This window comes from Thamnophis elegans, chromosome 3 (genome assembly GCF_009769535.1).
Source record: "Thamnophis elegans isolate rThaEle1 chromosome 3, rThaEle1.pri, whole genome shotgun sequence".
Taxonomy (NCBI): Eukaryota; Metazoa; Chordata; class Lepidosauria; order Squamata; family Colubridae; genus Thamnophis; species Thamnophis elegans.
In genome coordinates, this window is record NC_045543.1 from 77,598,299 (window position 1) to 77,619,144 (window position 20,846).

The 20,846-nt window shown below is 36.7% G+C and overlaps 1 protein-coding gene across 1 annotated transcript in view; it reads left to right on the top strand.

Annotated features, from left to right (window-relative positions):
- The window catches only part of MAMDC2 (MAM domain containing 2), a 60,497-nt gene that overhangs the window by 24,323 nt on the left and 15,328 nt on the right, over positions 1-20,846 (top strand). The window contains exons 3-8 of the mRNA XM_032212577.1: positions 5,287-5,558; positions 8,138-8,222; positions 9,196-9,333; positions 14,099-14,355; positions 17,200-17,293; positions 18,523-18,669. Of these exons, the coding sequence (XP_032068468.1) occupies positions 5,287-5,558; positions 8,138-8,222; positions 9,196-9,333; positions 14,099-14,355; positions 17,200-17,293; positions 18,523-18,669 (993 nt within the window). The remainder of the gene's footprint in view (positions 1-5,286; positions 5,559-8,137; positions 8,223-9,195; positions 9,334-14,098; positions 14,356-17,199; positions 17,294-18,522; positions 18,670-20,846) is intronic.

The following is a 20,846-nucleotide window of genomic DNA, read 5'->3' on the forward strand; positions in this document are numbered from 1 at the left end:
AAATAAGAACAGAGACATTTATTTGGTATTAAATAAGTAGTTAGCATCCTCCCCTTAAACCAAAACTTGGTAAGTAAACAGATCAAAGGCAACAGGGAGGTCCTGCTTTAACATGCACAAAGACAAGGGCTAAGGAACACATAGTTACTTTCCAAGGTTATATAGCCTAACTGCTTGCTCATTGCAATAAATTTACCTACTTTAAATCCAAAAGAATTTTGTTTTCTTATGAGTGGAGCAAGCATTCATAGGAAATTTTGTGTTACAAGTAGAGGGAAACCAGCACAATTGTTTGACTTGAAATACCTGAGATGTAGTGGAGAGATGAAAGCTTTTTATTTATGTTGATTTACATCCTATCTCTCCCCCTCCACCCCCTAACTACCACTCTTTGTGAGGTGGGTTGAGGCGAGAGTGACTGGCCCAAGTCTTCCAGTGAGCATCTGTGGGTTAAAACCTGGGCATTTTTAATGCCAGTACAACATTATGGCAACTGTACCATTCCTGGCATGTTCATATCATGATTAGGACGAATGAACAAAACTCCATAGAAAGCAGTGTTAGAAAGGAAAGAACTCAGACATTTTATAAATCTGTGTGTCTGAAAATGGGAACATTAGAAATTCTGCCACCCACGTATGAACATATGCAAAATGATGAATAAGCAGTTAGAATAAAAAAGCTTTGAAAACAGACCGCTGTTATATAATTTCCACCATACAGTACTGTTACTCTTCTCATCATGGCCATATAAGACAATTGTAACAAAATGTCCTTTTTAAAATAGAATTTATTATCATAACAATTCTGACTTAACACTTGATACAAAGTAAATGTTAACTATATCAACTGGCAAACTGTAACTTTTATTTTCTTAAATGTTCTCATGTTTCCACTTAGGAAACATACACATTTCACTTAAGAGAAATTATGTACCTGCATAATAATTCCCAACTTTCCATTAATATAATGATGATGGAACAACAGCTATTATTTGTAACCCCCTTATTTTACAGCGCCATTCATCAACTGGCTTAACTGGATTTAAATAATTGAATCTAAGCTGTTTTACATAAAATAATAGTGATTTAAATGGAAAATTCATCTAGTCATAATTTTCATGATTTAAAAAATATTTTCACTTTTATTGTAAACTCACTTCTTTAAATAAGCAAGTGCTTTAGAAAGTTGATTTTATCCATTCCATCTGCAGCTAAAAATAATTTTAATTGTTCTGATGTGAAATTGAGTATGAAAAATCATCGCAGAGCCAGTGAACATAAGCCAGAGAACAAGAGATTTTGAAACTCTACTGTTATGAAATGACTAAAAACTTCCAGAATTAGGATTTAGTGGAAATCAGTTTATATTAAGTAAGAATCATATAATGATATAAACTATTTAGTATTGAAGAATATAGTAGGTATATGGAGATTTCCGAAGTTTCAATATTTTGCTGAACATTATTCAGATAACTTTATGGCACTTTATTGGACACTTCTCTGGCTATATGAAAATGTGTAGGATCTTGCATAATAAAAGGACATTGGATAACTGAGTAATGTGCAAAATTTTTTAGCTAAAGTGATTAAATTAGAGGGGTGTCAAACTGGTGGCCCGGGGGCCAGATGCGTCACATGTGGGATGCGCCCACCCCAGCTCTATGAAGGTAAGAAACGTCACGATACATCGTGTGACATCAATGTGACACGGCAAGTTTGACACCCATAAGTTAGATCCATAGGCTGAAGAAAAGATGTGGAAAAGATACCAATGCTTCCATTTTAGTTTGGTAAAAAGTCAATAAAATTTTATTATGCAGTTAGAGCAAATGGACAGAGAAATTTACTGGTTTGACTAAGTACTGCAGTCCAGCACCATCCAATTAAGTTAAATCGTGGGGATTCAAAACACAAATGCTACATAATGTAAAGTTAAACAGTAAAATTTCTTACCACAAAATATAATTATGGCCACCAACTTATGTTAAAAATATCGGGATAGTTTTTTGTTATAATTTTCTTCCTTTAGGAGAAGTAAATGCCAGTTACTGAAGAACCTGAGTAGGCAGGATGATTTACTCACTTATCCTGTCTGTGGCCACTGTGGGGAAAAAACTGCTGAAGTAAACGAATCTTCTGCTTAGTCTTTCACAATTCTTTTATTGTCATGTTTTATTTTGACTATTCACCATTTTCAGGAACCTGCTTAATAAAATTATAGTTAGACCACAAGATACTGTGGTTTCTGGCTTCTGAGATTAACATAAACATAAACCATAAACATGGTATTTAAATAGCTAATTTTTTAACATACATTAAATATAAGTGCAGAGATAGGTAACCTTTTGTAGTTGAGAGAACAGCTGGAAGTTTCGCAATATGTGGTGAGTAAATTCCTAAAAAGAGAAGGACTGGAGCCTTGCCTCTTTACAAGATGGCTGCCATAGTGGCATGGCAAATAATAAAACTCATTTATTATCCCTAATGGACTTTCGTGGGCCCCAAAAGCATTGCTGCAAAGGTAAAAACATTTCCTCTCCTTTTCTTCAAAGCTATTAATATTTTTTTATTTCTTTGTCTATTTAAATTCTACCTTTATTATTTTTACAAATAATTCAAGGCAGTGAACATATCCAATACACCTTCAACACCTTCCTCCTTCTATTTTCCCTACAATAATCATGTGAGGTGGGTTGGTCTGACAGAGAATGACTGGTCCAAAGTCACCCAGTTGGCTTTTATGGATAAGGTGGGACTTCAATTCATGGTTTCCCACTTTCTAGCCTGGTGCCATAACCACTAACTTCTGTGTTTGAAGAGTATAGGACCAGGACCTGGTCTTGGTGGCATCGAGCTTGATCTCCTTCCAAGGACCTACTGATAGATATTTTTAGAGGATGATTTTCAGCCAGCATTGTATCTATTTAATTGTCATGCCACCTTATGCCCACTTATTCAGATTGCTAATCAACATGGTATAGAGAACTTTGTTAAATGTATTGTTGAAGTCTTAATGTAGTCTAATAAGGAAGTTTAAATAAATGAGATATGGCTAGTCTGTCAAATTGCTTTTGACAAATCAATCCTGAGTTTGTGATAATTAGTACATTTTTTTTCAAAATTTGTATCTTTATTATTTGCGTTTTTTCAATATTGTGTCAAATTGCCTAGACTGTAATTTGTCCCTTTTTGAAGAAGAAATGTGTTTTTTCTATTTCTTCAGTGTACAGGTCACCTCAAATAACTCTAGAAAATATAGAATGTATTAAAACAATAACTTGCATTATGCTTTATGTACATATGCATGCATGCATGTATGTACATGTGAAAGAGAAAATGCACCCTCTTCGAGTTCTATGGTTTTACGTATAGGACATATTACAAATTATCTGATCTTTAACAGTTCTTAAAAGTAGATAAATGTAACCTCTGATGAACAAGAACACATGGCATATTACACATGGCATCATTTATTTTACAATAATAAAGCCAAAATGAAGACTACCTCCTTCCCCCTTCTCTCTTCCCCTCCCTCCGTGCCTTTTGTGTAGCCACAGTGGTGTTTTTTTTCCTATTGTCCATTTTTTCCTAACTGGAATTGTTTGGAATATTATTTTTGGCACCTCCTTTAGGAACCCATATCCACCCTGAACTACTTTTCTCATTAGATTTTGGTGAAATGGCATCCTACCTATATTAGTTTTATGTTTATTATAATCCTCCTTTGATGTTTAACTACACTTAATATTTTTTAAAATTTGGTGCTATAACATTTACATCATCACTTCTCCAGTAATGTTCCTGATATTTCCACTTCTTCAATCAAGTGTTTTCCTGCTATTTATTTGCTTTAATTTAAAGAATATTTAAAAACAAGTCAAATGAGCATAGAATACACAGGAAAAGACAAGTCATGAATACATATTTTCTATATAAAGTACAAATCCCCCCCTTAAGTTACATAAGATACTTGTTTCAGTTTTGTACCATTTGTTTCAGGTCAGATTCAAGGTTAATTTTGATTTATTCTTACAAATGTATATACCACAGTGAATTTATTTTGCAAAGAAATAGAATATTTGTCCTCAGTAGCTTTCCCAGAAATAGATGCAGTATGCTTTTCTTTGCATCTGAAAGACCACAGATCCCCTAACCATTGAAAATAAGCTATTGCTTTTCTCAAAATCTATTTCTAGTTACTATTTGAAATTAATATATTTGACAATTTGTTGACGTGAATAACAGTTGGCACAACAATTTTAAAACATACATATAGGCTTCCTGTCAACCTATGCATCTTTCTTTCATATTTGCAAATACAGACATACAGCATGTTCACATCCCCAACCAACACAAGCACATTTTAAAACACTAATATGAAGTAACACTAATATGAAGTAAAGATAAGTGCACATATTTCTATGATCTGCCTACATTTTGTAGAAACAGAAAATTGCTGGGTTGTTATAAACAGTTGTATACTGCTGGGTAATGCTATTTGAGAGGCAAGTATGCATTTGTGCAACTTTTGTGTTATTATTTTCATCTTTTGTGATTTTAAGTTTATTGGGAGCTGCTTTGAAAAGGTTTGGTCTGGAGTCCAAGAATTTTTCATTTGTCATTATAATTATATCATGGCAATCAGGAGATATTTCATGTCAAGTATACATTGATATTTAATAAATAACAAAAAAGGATAATATTGTCAAAATCCAATTTGCACTCCAGAATTTTAAAAAACCTTACTAGTTCAGCATTATGCAAACAGACCCTCATACCTAGTCCTGTGAAATAAACCTAAATCTTACTCACATATTCAAAAGCTGTAAAATAATTTACTTTCAAATTGAGAAACTTTAATTAAGGATATAATGCATGATAAATGTATAAGCAATTTTAATCCTATAGGTTGTTTATGAAAAACATATAGTTACTAAATAACTATTTAGTAAATAACTATTTATTTAGAAATAACTATATTATTATTTCTTTAAATCTTATTATTATTTTAAATAATAATAAATTAAAAAGCAGCTCATAAATCTATTTAGTTTTACAGAGAATGGACGGGTATTGCAAACTATATTTCAATCATCCACCCTTCTCCAATATGATAATTTTCAGATATTTTGGATTTCTATACAACCTTCATCTGAACCAAAAGAACAAGAGGCAATTTCCCTTCAATTACTGGCCATGTTGGGTGAGGTTGATTGCACTTAAGAGTGCTAAACATCAGTAAGGCATGTTTTCTTATTCAAATCCAATCATTGTACATTTTCAGGTCATTACATTTCTGTGGATACCTCACGAGGAACAAGTGGTGACACAGCTGTATTGCTCAGCCCAGAACTATACACAGGAGAGTGGAGTTGTATTCGACTTATATATCAGATTTCATCATCTTCAGAATTGCCACTAGGTTCTATTACCCTAAACCTATATATAAGAGTGGAAGGTGAAAGCTTTGATCATTTGCTTTGGACAACCACAGAACATTCAGAGAGCTGGCTCATAGCCAGTGTAGATGTAAAAAATAGGACAGACAGATTCAAGGTAAGCATCTGAAACAAGTCCTTGCATTCGTTCCCAGTTATTACACACTACATACATATACAACTGTAGATAAATCGAAAGAACTACAGAACTTTTCATAAATGTTTATCTATTTTCTTATGAAACATAAATATTTGGAACAATTTTAACTATTTGTGAAAGGATACTGAACATCCACACATCCATTTTGATAACATATCAGATGTTCTAATTAATGTGTAAATTGAAGGGGAACCTGCTGTCCTTATGGATATTATAAAACATGTCAGAAAAGAAAATTGCTCTATATTTTAGACTTTTCTTAGCAAAACCAGAAAATTGTACTAGTTTTCAAAGAAAAAATAATGGGAAATAGTTTATTATCTAGAGTACAATGTTCGTTTTCACTTTGATATTTCTTCATATAGTTTTGTAAACAGACATATATACAAATCTATTACCCTTTTGAAAACAGCAATGTTATTAAAAGTGGGGAAAAAGTAATGAAAACATTAAGATAAGGGAAAAGCAAATATAGCAAATATGTTTGGTTTGCACCAAATCCAGACACTATGCATTATATTTAAATCCTTTCTGTCCTTGCAAATCATCTTTGCTTCCCCTGCATCCATATAACACTTCATACATTTAAAATATTTAAACTTTTCACCTTTATTTTTTGAATATTTCATTAATTTCATCAACTCATTACTTTCTTAGTTTTCATAGGGAGAGCCAGTTTGCTGTGATTAAGACATCAGGGTAGAAACCCGGAGACTGTGTTTTAGTCTCACCTTAGGCATGAAAGCTGACTTGTGACTTTGGGCCAATTATTTTCTGATGCCCATGGATGGTATCAGTCTCCAGCAAAAAACTGGTCATTTCCTATTGACAACCAATGGATCAATGGTCAGTTGATCGGGGGCAGTGGGGCAACCCATCCTGCATGTGCAGAAAAATGAAAAAGAATCTATAGTCATTCTCTATTTATGACCAAATCTTGTCAATGAACTTATTTTGTATTGGGTATTCAGTTTTATGCTCGGTCTACATTCATTCAGCAATCATATATTCATGATTCTATCTCTTTTCTATCATTGCATGTATTTCATAACCCATTCCAATGCATCATTTATTGTTCCTGACATACTCTTATTTCCATATGACAAAGTAGGCATAACTACTTTTTCTCTCTCAATCTGAACATATATTTAGAGACATTTTCTACTAACATAGACATGAAGCACTGCTCTGAAAGACTGATGTTCAAGAGATTATTGTAAGAAGGGTAAGAGAAAGGTAACCCCAAACCAGTGATTTGTGGCACAATTACACTGGTCTACCAATTTTGGGAAATTATCGACCTCAGAGATAAAATGTGTTGATTTTACATATTTTGATTAGATGAATTAGAAAACAGGTGATAAAGATGCTGGTTGGCTAAAGTTTTCAAGATATTTCATTATAAGGATTTATACACAGACAAGTATATTTGCCTACAAAGGAGGAAGGTGTCTAATGATCATGATGCCTTGTAACTTATTGACAAAGTACAATAAAAGAATGAAAATGGTACCACGTGGAAGGGTATAAATTTATCTTCACTTTGAGAATAGCAAGTCTGATGACTGAAAAACACGTGGAAAATTTGCTTAGGTCCTAAAAAGCACTTGCGGCAAACATGTGACTGAAAATTCACTTCTTATACTCACATTTAGACTTTCTCTTTGAACTGTGGGGCAGTGAGTGATCAGCATGGGGAGAGATTCCATCAAGATATTGCAGGCATGGAGAAAAGATGCCAAGGGAAATAGAGTCCATTCATGCTTGTTGATTACTGCTGGAATCTCCCCAAGGATGATCCTACTGCAGTTCACAAGAGAAAAGCCAAAAAGCACAATTTAGAATAAAGATGGAACCTTGTCATTTAAACTAATATTGGAGCTTATCAGTTTTTTTATGCAAAAAGCATGAAAATGTTAGATGAAAAACCAATAAATGAATGGAAAGTTATGTTATTGGTATCAATAAAATGATAAATTTATAATGATTGGTTGGTACCATTCTCATTGCTATATCACATTTTGCAGAAAAGTTATGGAGCAAAATCCACATCTCCCTCGTAAATTTGAATTATTAGCAATAGCAATAGCAGTAGACTTATATACCGCTTCATAGGGCTTTCAGCCCTCTCTAAGCGGTTTACAGAGAGTCAGCATATTGCCCCCAACAATCCGGGTCCTCATTTTACCCACCTCGGAAGGATGGAAGGCTGAGTCAACCCTGAGCCGGTGAGATTTGAACCGCTGAACTGCTGATCTAGCAGTAGCCTGCAGTGCTGCATTTAACCACTGCGCCACCTCGGCTCTTATTATTTTGATACAATTTTGACCTGAAGCTGTATCTTGGAACCTGGAGCCAATTAATATTCAGGACTTAATTTTCCTTTATTAGTGACTCAATTCTGGTAAAATTAAGCTACTTTCATTTTCTAAGGCTTTTTCCTTGTAGACCAGTGTTATTTAAACTATTTATTTTCTAAAACCAGTTTATTAAAACACAGTGTTTACTCTCACTCTACTTTTATGCTTATTTTATAGATTGTACTGGAAGGTATACTGGGAACAGAAACTTTTGCCAGCATAGCAATTTTTGAAATCAAAATTTCAACTGGCTACTGCATAGGTAAGTAGCTATTGTAGTAATTGCGTATAAATAGCATGACAATGTAATATTTAATTGGGAATCTATTATCATAAAAGTATTAGTTAAGAGAAATTCAATATTATATTGAAATATTTTATTAATCCTAACCTGACAAGTGGTGTATTTGTGAATAATTATAGTAGACTAATTATGATGTTCTGCCCAGGCTTCCAAATCTTTAGAAATCTTTGTTTCTCAGTTAGAACTTAAGATAAAAAACAGCTGTGAAAAAGAACATGTTGCCTCAGGACTGGTTTGTAGCTATTCATAAATTAAAATGAATTAACATTGAAACCTGCTTTTTAGGTTCTGTAACATCTTTTGTATAGTTGTTAATATCTTCTATGTCATTGAATGTAAGGCTGTGAGGACTTAGCCAAGAGAAACCCAGAGTTCTGCAGGACATCACTGGTCCTCAGAAAGGTCCAAAGACAGGCTACATGCTTGGGGTACATAATTCAGTTGTTGGAGAATATTCTTGGGATATTATTCTGCAGACACTTCTGCTTTGCTTAGAGTGATGACATTCCCGTCATGGACATTCCACAAGTATTGAATTTTAATTCTAATTTCTGGAAGCCATAGACTTTATGGAGGGTGTGGTTTCAGATGCTACCTGGATCACGTGTCTGCATGGATGGGGCTTCACTCACTTCAGTGGCCCAGTGGTGCCAGTCTCCAGCCTGGGGATTAGGGACCTTCGATTTAACATATCATAAAAGTTCACCAATTCCTGCTTTACGCTTCCCTTTCTTGTTCTTTTTAATGGCATGCTGGATGATGATAGTAACACATATGTAGGATTAAAGCTGAACATTCTGAACATTCACAGTACATTTTAAATAGAACACTGAACTGATTATAATAGTATATTATAATAATAACTGATTGAAATAGTCATGGGTGCCAAACCACAAATATTTATGTGCTTTAATATTCTTTTCAACTGCAGAATGTGATTTTGAAGAAAATCATCTTTGTGGTTTTATGAACCGCTGGAATCCAAATGTTAATTGGTTTGTTGGTGGTGGAAACATAGGAAATTCACAATCTATACTTCCAAAAGATCATACCTTTAGGAGTGAATTTGGTAAGCAAGAAAGAATTATTTATTTTGAAAGAGAGCAGGATAGAAGATATCTGTAACTTTTAATTACAAATAATTCCAAATTCTCTCATTTGTGTTCTCAATGCTGTTTTCCAAGTTCTCTCATTAGAATACAATAGCATCATGAATGAATGTTTTATAATCATGTAGTTTTAAAAAATGCATGTTTTAAAAATAGATGAGGCGGGGGAGGGACGACTGCAAATTGAATTTGGTAATGGCAATTTTGACATAAATGGGGCATTCTTTGTGTGTGTTGAGGGAGAAAGGGAGTCGGAAAACACAAAGGTTCAGCTTTTCATAACTGTTTTCCCATATAAAGTATAACCATATTTTGGTCAAAACAAATTATGACCTACATTTTTGCACTAAGTGCTTTCAGGCTTGCTTTTATATTTCATTTATAGTATTCAGTTTACAATACATTTGTATGGTGTGAATTATTTATTAAATTAAATCCAGGCATTGTTCCAAGAATAATTTCTCTATAGTTTTCTCAGCTATGCTCACATAGAAAATCTAGAGAAAGAAATTAATAAAACTTCATACCAACTCTTGAACATCCAGATCATTAAAAAAATAAATAATTTACTTTGTTATCTTATTGATTTTTTTGTAAAATTGTTTAAGCTTATCTATCTATTCTGGCATAAACATATTTGAATTATCTTTTTGAGTCCTGTGGAAATCAGTTAGAAATAATTTTCTTCTTTTTGTATCACACAATTCTTTGTCTCCAGCCTAAATATCAGAGATGTAAGTTTTTCAAAAACAAAGTTTGATTCAATTTTTTTGAGTGACCTGATTTTTTTAAAATAAAACTTTAAAATAAATTGTCATCTGCTGGAAAAGGTTCCTTATTTGGTGAGATGTGAGGTAAATAAATAGCTCTGAGGTTTTTACCCAAACTTTCTTTGAATAATTTTTCAGTGCTGGAAGAGAAAAAATATATTCATGAATTCATGCATTTCCCAGAACTATGGTCAGACCCTATTTTGAAGCAGTAGATACCTTCTGGAGAAGATTGAGACTAGAGGGGCTACCAAAGAAAAATCATTAAAAAGTATATTTCTCCCCCACCCCCTTTAATGGGAGTTTTCAGAAGATTCATTTCTACGAAGGGCACATCCATATCCAGTTATGAGATATATGTTTTATTATAACATAGAATAGAAGGAAGAAACAATAGAAATAATTCTTTTTGGAGAATTAAAATACATCTAATTCATTTGGTTCTTAGAAGTACTAAAACAATGTATGTTTTCGGGATTATACCAAGATCACAATGATGATTGAAATAAACTGATAGAACCTGTATAAAAGTAAAATGCAAAACAACTTCTTCAAATCTTGTAATATTCAAGGATAGTAGACTACAACTAAGTTGGAAAACTAAGATCTCCATGGATATTTTCTAATGTAAGAATGTCCCAGAGTAGAAACAAATACTCAGAAAAGGAATGAAAGAAAACTTTTGAATAACAAAGAAGTTATAATTCTGGTAAAAATCCAATTTAGAGTTTTGGGGTTTGTTTGTTTTTTGCAAATTGGATGAGTTGAGTTCTTAACTTTTAAATTAGAGACCTTTGAGAAGATGTTAAACCACAATGTGTTATATTTGTGCACTGGAAAAGCTGAGTGCAACAGATGCATTTAGCTCTAAAAGTAGAGCAGCTGTGCAAGGCAAGGATTACTTTTCCTCATTCAACAGACATTGCTCATTCCATATGGTGTTTTGAGTTTGATTAAAAAAAAAGTTAGTTCATCTCTGATTACATGGGGGGGGGGTGTTTCTGGAAAATTGGAGAGGCCAGGATCCAACCTGTGTACCATAGAATTTGGGAGCATTTTAAAAACAAGCAAAATCTTCATATCATTTTAGAATAATTATATTAATAACTCATAAGAGCCAATGTAGTAAAGGAGAAGGGTTAAAAGCCCGTAGAAATGCATTTATATATTTCTGCATTACTGAAATTACTTTACTAAGAATAGGTCACAAAATGATATCAGTATAGATGAGGGAATAATTCTGGATTGTCTTCAGATGGTCTAGTATGGAAAAGTCCAAGATGGAGTATTCACAGCTTCTGAAATATTTTCAAAGGATCAAATAGACAAACACAATTTGCAGATAATTATAATTTCTATAATTAAGATCTCATTAAAACAAAGTCTATTTCCCTGGACTTTTTCAAGTTACCTGGAAATTAATAGCTGTTTTCCATAAACTGAGTAGATTCTATCCCTGGCATGGACTTTTCAGTTATATCAACAAATGAAGTGGTATTGTGATGTACTCCTTAAAACTAGAAATATGTGAAAGAATGCTGGTTCAGGTGGTCTGTTGGTTTGAGTTGTGATATCAGTATGTGGATGATACCTAGCTCTATATCTCTACCCCAAGCCTCTTGAGTGATGCCATGGACGTCCTATCCCAGAGCTGTTGGGAACTAGATGGGGTGAAACAGACTCCGACTCAATCCTTGCAAGACAGAGTGATTGTGAATATTTGGATCCCCCAGACAAGGATTTTCCATCTTTGGTTCTGGATGGGGCCAATTTATTTATAAAAATAAATAAAATAAGCTCACCCACTTTTTCTAAAAAGAACTTATTACTAACATAAAAGTTGCAGCTTTTACGGTGGTTCTCCTCTTACCTCTCCGGTAGGTCGCAGTCGGTGTTGGTCGGGGGACAAAGGCCAATCCCTAGGCCCCTCAAGTGTGGGGTGCCGCAGGGTTCGGTCCTGTCTCCCCTCCTATTTAACATCTACATGAAACCGCTGGGTGAGATCATACGATGGCACGGGATAAAATACCATCAATATGCAGATGATACGCAATTGTATTTATCTGCCCCGTGCCAGCTCAGTGTAGCGGCGGACGTGATGTGCCGATGCCTGGAAGCTGTCAGGATCTGGATGGGGATGAACAAATTGGTGCTCAATCCCGATAAGACCGAGTGGCTTTGGATGTTACCCCCGAAGGACAGTTCAGACAGTCCGTCCTTGATCCTTGGAGGTAAAGATTTACATCCCTCAGAGAGGGCCCGCAATTTGGGGGTCCTCCTGGATTCACAGCTGACACTGGAACACCATCTGTTGGCTGTGACCAGAGGGGTCTTTGCCCAGGTTCGCCTGAGGCACCAATTGCGGCCCTACTTGGACCGGGGGGCACTTCAAACGGTCACTCACGCCCTTGTCACCTCAAGGCTGCATTATTGCAGTGCGCTCTACATGGGGCTATCCTTGAAAAGCGTTCAGAGACTACAGCTAGTCCAGAATGCAGCTGCGTGAGCGATTTTGGGTGTACAGAGATACACCCATATTACACCTGTCCTCTGCGAGCAGCACTGGCTGCCAGTTGGTCTCCAGACGCAATTCAAAGTGTTGGTTGAATACCCACTCTCATGGCCTTCAGAAAAGCTGTTAAAAGCTGGCTGTTCCGGCAGGCCTAGGGCTGTTGACCTTATTGTTAAGGTCCAGCCCCGATCAGAAATGTATGCGTGTTGGGAATTTTAAATTATTCTTTTATTTTGTTTTTCTTTTTCTTTCTTTGTAAGCCGCCCAGAGTCCTCCGGGATTGGGCGGCCTATAAATTTAATAAATAAATAAAATCTTTAGTAATTTTTTTTTTTTTTAGTTTTGCATATTTGGAATCCAGAAATTTCTAAATATTCTTTAGGTTAACTTTAAATAAGGGTTAACATATGTATTGTCCCATATAATTTTGCTTAGGCTTTAGGCTGATTGCTAGTTCTAAAAGAGGAGAACAAAGATGTACTGAACAAATTACAGTAAACATAAAATCTGTGCTGGGCGTTCATGGGAAATCAGAAATTTGCCAGAACCATAAAAGGGCACCAGATGTCAAGCCAATAGTTTTTCATAATCCAAATGGGAAAAGACCAATTTGTGAAGCTAGTGGTTTGAAAAACATCAGCCAACATCAGCTCTTGTTACTATTGTGGAATTTCTGCTTGGCATTAAACATCATAAACCAACAAAAACAATGAAGCATCATCTTCTTTGTATTCTGTCATACCCCTTTTTAATATGTATTACTTTGGTATTTTTTCCCTCTTCATGTCAAGCTGACTGATTTTTTGGTATTTTACTCTGCTTGAGATGTAAAATATGAAAGGAGTTTTGTTACATATGCTGCAATTTGAAAGATATTGGACATGCAGTTTCAGTACTGATTTGGCTGCAGTAAAACACTAAACGTGAATTAGAATTAACATATGCATCTTGATCTATGTGTTTCATGTAATTATAATAAATTTAGGTTTACTACGGTATTCTATTCATTTATTTAGGAGTAAATATAATATAACTGACTGAGATATCCTATAATGTTATATTGCCTACCAGTCAAATTTTTTTTTTGGCTATCCACTTCATTAGAACATACTGTATAGCTTTGGCTAGAAGATTTAGATTTAGTCTAATTTCAAAACTCTACATTTATTTATTAAAACCTTTTTCTCTCTTTGAATATGCTGGTTCTTATACTATAAGCTAAACAGAATATATTTTAATACTGTGATGTGTTCATATCAAGCAACCGGGGTAAAGCAGATAATCCAAGTGCTGAGAGTTGCAGACACACTGATTCTAAATATATTAAATCAGAGTAGCAAATATTCTGAGAATATAGCTTCTGAGCTTATTGTTGTCATGTCTTTGTACATAATTTTATGAAACTACAATTATGTTATTTTCACAAATATATTTCTCTTGTAGGTCATTACATGTATGTGGATTCCCTCTACGTCAAGCACTTTCAGGAAGTAGCTCAACTGGTTTCACCTAAGACACTAACTCCAATGTCAGGCTGTTTATCTTTTTATTATCAAGTACAGCAGGAAACTGGCATTGTTTTTACTATTTATACAAGAGATGTAAATGGCTTTTATGAGGAGCTTTGGAAAGCAGATAGACCAACAAGTAACGATTGGCTGTTAGGTGAAGTTGACTTCAGCGCACCATATCCAATGGAGGTAAGGGAATTAAAACAACAGACCTGTATCTTTGCATATTACAGCTAGTTTGTGACTTCTGACAATTGAGCCCAGAATTATGGTCATAAATTGTTGCTGTCGTTAAGCAAGCTGTTGCTGAGGAGTGGAAAAAGCCCTGGGTTGCTGTTTAACTGTTTATTAAATTTATAGGCCGCCCAATCCTGGAGGACTCTGGGCGGCTTACAGAAACAGAGATTAAGAGAAATTAAAAACAGATAAAACACAGCAAATTTAAAAAGACACAACATGCACCCAATCTAAGTGGGGCCTCCTCAATCCAGAGGTCAACAGCCCCAGGCCTGCCAGAATAGCTAGGTCTTAATAGCTTTTCGGAAGGCCATGAGAGTGGGTAGGGTCCGGATCTCTGGGGGTAGCTCATTCCATAGGGCCGGAGCGGCAACAGAGAAGGCCCTACTCCGAGGCGTCGCCAGCCAGCATTGTCCAGCTGATGGCACCTGGAGAAGGCCCATCCTGTGTGATCTTATCGGTCTTAGGGAGGTGTGCGGCAGAAGACGGTCTCGAAGATATCCGGTCCTAAGCCATGTAGGGCTTTAAAGGTGACAACCAGCACCTTGAATCGTGCTCAGAGACCAATGGGAAGCCAGTGTAACTCGTGGAGGATAGGTGTAATGTGGGTGTACCTAGGTACACCCAGTATCGCTTGCGCGGCTGCATTCTGGACTAATTGTAGTCTCCGAACACTTTTCAGGGACAGCCCCATGTAGAGCGCATTACAGTAATCCAGTCTTGAGGTGACGAGGGCATGAGTGACTGTTTGCAGTGCCTCCCGGTCCAAATAGGGCTGCAACTGGTGCACCAGGCAAACCTGGGCAAAGGCCCCCCTGGTCACAGCTGACAGATGATGTTCCAATGTCAGCTGCGGATCCAGGAGGACCCCAAAGTTGCGGACCCTCTCTGAGGGGAGCAGATTTTCTCCTCCCAGGTTAAGGGACGGACTAGCTGGACTGTCCTTAGGAGGCAGCATCCACAGCCACTCAGTCTTGTCAGGATTGAGTGCAAGCTTGTTCACTCCCATCCAGACCCTAACAGCTTCCAGGCACTGGCACATCACTTCCACCGCTACGCTGAGTTGGCACGGGGCAGACAAATACAACTGTGTATCGTCCGCATACTGATGGTATTTAATCCCGTGCCGGCGAATGAGTTCACCCAGTGGCTTCATGTAGATATTAAATAGGAGGGGGGACAGGACCGACCCCTGCGGCACCCCATAATTAAGGGGCCTAGGAGTCCACCACTGCCCTCTGACCAACACCGACTACGACCTATCGGAGAGGTAGGAGAACCACTGTAAAACGGTGTCTCCCACTCCCACCTCTTCCAGCCGTCACAGAAGGATACCATGGTCGATGGTATCGAAGGCCGCTGAGAGGTCAAGGAGCACTAGGATAGAGGAATGTCCTCTATCCCTGGCCCACCAGAGATCATCGGTCAGTGCGACCAAAGCGGTTTCGGTGCTGTAACCAGGCCTGAAACCAGACTGAAAAGGGAGGGCCACTACCTTCTCACTACCTTCTCAACAACCTTCCCTAAAAAAGGGAGGTTGGAGACTGGACGGTAGTTGTTAAGAATAGCTGGATCCAGAGAAGGCTTCTTGAGGAGGGGTCTCACTACCGCCTCCTTCAGAGGTTGTGGAAAAGAGCCCTCCTCTAACAAAGTGTTCGTAATTCTCTGGAGCCAGCCTTGCCTTACCTCTCTGCTGGTCGAAACCGGCCAGGAGGGACACGGATCCAGCAAGCAGGTAGAGGCACTCATCGCTCCCATGGCCTTGTCCACTTCATCAGGGGTTACAGGCTGGAACTCATTCTAGGATATCTGAACAAGACCCTCCCCTGGCATCTCCGCTGGTTCTGTCCAAGTGGAGTCAAGGTCTGTCCGAATCTGAGCGATTTTGTCCAACAGAAACTGAACAAACTCCTCAGCCCGCCCCTGTAAGGCATCCCCCGCTTCCCCCACTTTCAGGAGGGAGCGGGTTATCCTAAACAGGGCAGCTGGGCGAATGAATGAACATAAATCCAGGACTACATGTATAGAATTTGTAATGTTATACTAACTAGAGCCTCCTCTTCAATATGATAGGGCTTAACTTTATTTTATTTAAGAATGGCATGGAGTAATGATTTTTTTCTTTATAAATTATTTCCTTTAATTAAACTCCCTTGAGGATTTTTATAAGATGCCACTCCTTCTTTTAAAAAAAGATTCATATCTGACATAGGAAAATGGCATGTGAGGCAATGCACATTTCTTTGACAAATAAAGATATGTGTTGCCAATCACTGTTTCTTATTTGTAGATAGTGGAAAATAGATAGATCTATGGTTCTTTTGGAACTCAAATCTAGTTTGCCCAGCTAGACTTTGAGTTTGGCATGTAAACATGAATGCATGTATTGGTCAGCAAGTGAAAAATAAGGGTTGTAAATTTCAGTTTGGTTCTGCACATCCCAAGTTTCTGGGACAAGGTCAAGTAACAGCAGAGATATTATAAAGCTTCCCCCTTATGATATGATATTAAAGTTACAACCATGTGTCCCTAGGTAAGTGAGCACAATTGTAACTTTAATCACAAACACATCTTTTTTAAAATTCTTTTTTCTACCCTTGCTAATATTTTAATTTTAATTAAATTATTTGAGTCAGAAACAGTAAATGATTTGAGAAAAATATGACTTCAAGCTTTTTCCTATGTATATAAATAAGGGTTAGCTGGGAATGATTGTATTTGCTTCTTCAAGGCATCTGATCACCAAAATAACAATTTGTATAATAATAATCTAACTATGCTTGGATATTTTTGCAGGTTATTTTTGAAGTTGCTTTCAGCAGTGGCAAAGGAGGATATTTGGCTCTTGATGACATTTCTTTCTCCCCAGTTTTCTGTAGCAATCAAACAGGTACAGGTTTCCCACATTAATTTATATTTTAAGTGAACATGAATATGTTCTATAATACACATTTTCTTTGTCAAATTGTAGTTTAGTTGCTATTACATATTAAGACAACCCAATATATTATCAAGCATTCATAATCTTCCTCATATGATATAGTCAATTTAACGTGAGATGGGTAGCATACAAGATAGACAGACAGAAAGACAGATAGATATTATGACATTAATTGTTATTGAGTAAGAAGAGTTCGGTCCACATACAGGACTTTATCAATAAAAATATGTTCTGCACATATTTTTCCATTACTGAAAAACATAGGAAAGATCCATAAGAAAACAACATCCCATAAATAACAAGGGACAATCATACAACACAAGCTTTATCTGAACAATTTATAATTATTGATGAACTTTTTTGAGTGGATATAGCCACTCATAAACTGTATATCTAGCCATCTGTATGTTGCAGTCTTCTTTGCAGTCCACAATTCTGTTTCAGTATACATACATAGATTGTATAGGTTTAATGGACCTACTTATGCCTCATCTTTTTACTGGAATTGAGTAGATGTTGAAGAAAGAGATATATTTTAAAGCAAAATGATGCAATTCACAAAATGGAGGTCATTACAGTGTAAACAAATGTATAATTCATAGTGTTTTTATCTCAGAAATTACAATTAAAATACTTTGCATCTCACAAATGATGAATAAAGATATCTGTATTTGGGTAATGTTGAATATGTACAAAAATGAACAAGTTGTGCAGCAGATGCATATGTTAAGGAAAGTATTTTTAAAATTTGTTTTTCTTTTAATTAAACAATTGAACATTACTGGTGGAAATATTATTACTGGGGTAATAACAGATACTGAATATAGATTCATTGTACATCTTCTATGGTTATATTATCCAAATTTCCTTTTTATTTGATATAAATTATTTCCACTAGAGAATGCAAGGTACTTTAACTGAAAATAGGATTATCAGAGACATTTCCTTTTCTGGCCTTGTATTTATGTGTGAATATGTGGGTAAAAATAAATCTTTTGGTTCTATGTGAATCCTTAATTCTCTTTTAGATACATTTTATTCAGTGTTACTATCCATAATGGACAAACAGTGCTATTAATGGACAGCTTTTCCGTTTTACTGATTTTATTAGTGTTTATCAGCTTACTCTTTCAACTATACAGTTTCAATTCTCTTCCATTTGATCTGTTATCCCTTAGGCACTTCCTTCAATCCCTTACAGGCAAGTTGCACTTTTGAGGATAATTTTTGCCATTTTTATCAAGATTACAAGGATGGTCCTGGTTGGAGCAGGATAAAAGTAAAGCCTAATGCATATAGACCGGGTGATCACACTACTGGCACGGGTAAGTAAACATACTTTATTGGAAGATACATAGGGTAACTTCTTCAACATGCTGAATTCAACCCTGAAGCGCTGAGGGAAATCTGGACATTTCTGCAATTTCTTGACAGGCTTCAGCCACTACAGGATGTGGAAAAAAATCTTGTTATGAGAGTCTTAAAGAAAGAGCCTTAAACAAAATACTTCAAGTAAGAATCCTGGGATGTGTTCAATTGTTCTTTGGTATAAGACTATGTATGTGACTTCAGATCATACGAAGAGCTGCAGCAATAAATATAACTTTGCAAACATAATGAAACTTGGATCACCTAGTGCTGGGATGGCCAACCTATGGCACACGGAACCATATCAGTGGGCACATGAGCTCAGCTCCAGTGCATGCCCACCAGCTGATTTTTGGGCCTTCTGGGCCCCCCAGAAATTGGGAAACAGAGAGTTTTCGGCCTCCAGTGGGGTGGGGAAGGCCCCCTTAGAAAGGCCTTGGAGCCTGGGGAGAACTAAAAATGGACCTTCTGGTCTGACCGGAAGTTAGCAAATGAGCCGTTTCCGGCTTCCAGGAGGGAGGCCGTGTTTGCCCTCCCCAGGCTCCTAGAAAGAGTCTCAAGCCTGAGGAGGGCGAAAACTGGGTCCACTGTGCGATCGCGTGCCAAAAGCAGGGGAACGTGAGGTGGTGTCATGGGCGCTTCCATGGGAGAGGTCGCATAGAATTATAGGTGTGGACATGCGCGTGTACGACCCCCCTGCACTCCCCTCACTTTTGGCACGTGATGACAAAAAGATTAGCATCACTGACCTAGTGCGAGCTTCACATAGATTTAGATATGAAGTATTATTTCAGAAATCTCAAAAGCAAGATCTCAGGTTAAAGAATTTTCACACATGGGGTCTCCCTTCCTACTAACAATGATTAGATGCTGACAAATATGGAAGGAGTGGGGGAGGGAATGATATAAGCCTGCTGTATAAGTTAACGGAGGAAAGAGCTGCTGATCAAACTCCGAAGTCTGATGTTCCAGTTCACCTCCAAAATAGCTTTTCTATTAAAAGAACAATTGTGAATTACTTCATTTCAAATCAAGGCATTAATCACTAATATAATAAATGACATAGCAGTATTATATGAAACAGGTAAGCTATTTTAAAAAGCTTTTTTTAATGGTCTGCTCATTGAAAAATTCAGGGAGGAAAATTAAATTACAGACAGTCTTTGACTACCCATCAGTCATTCAGTCATTTGAAGTTACACCACCACTAGAAAAGGGGATTTATGATAGTTTTCACACTTATGACCATTATGCATCCCCATGGTGAAAAGGTAAAGATTTCTCTCAATCTAATTCTGGGGTGCTCATCTCAGTTTCTTGGCTGAGGGCACCAGTGTTGTCAGAAGACAATTTCCACTGTCATGTGGCCAGCATGGTTATAGCCAAAGGCACAAGTAACATTGTTACCTTCCCAAGGTAGTGGTATCTATTAATCCAGTGTTTTTCAACCTTTTTTGTGCAAAGGCACACTTTTTTCATGAAAAAAATCACGAGGCACACCACCATTAGAAAATGTTAAAAAAAATTAACTCTGTGCCTATATTGACTATATATAAAGTAATTTTCCCACGGCACACCTTACACTATGTCGCGGCACACTAGTGTGCCGCGGCACAGTGGTTGAAAAACACTGTATTAATCTACTTACATTTGGGTGCTTTTGAACTGATAGGTGGGCAGGAGCTGGGGCAAGTAATGAGGAGCTCACCCCATTGTGCGGCGTTTGAGTCTTGAATCTGGGCTGCCAACTCTCCAGTTGACAAGCTCAGCATCTTTAACTGCTGAACCATCATTCCATAGTCACAAAATTTAGGTGCTTGGCAACTTGGCATATTATGAAAGCTGCACTGTACCCAAACAGGTGATCACCATTTGTAACCTTTTCAGCCAGTTTCTGACAAGCAAAGTCAATGGGGGAAACCAGATTTGCTTAATGACTGCATAATAACTGTAGTGATTCACTTAACAACTGTGGCAAAGGGCCATGGAATGGGACAAAAATCACATCAGTGCTTTGTTTAGCAGCAAAAATGTTGGCCTCAATTGTGGTCATAAGCTAAGGACTACCTGTATATGTAACCTAATTACATAATTACCATTCCTAAAGTTATGGCAAAGTAGCTTTAGAACAAAA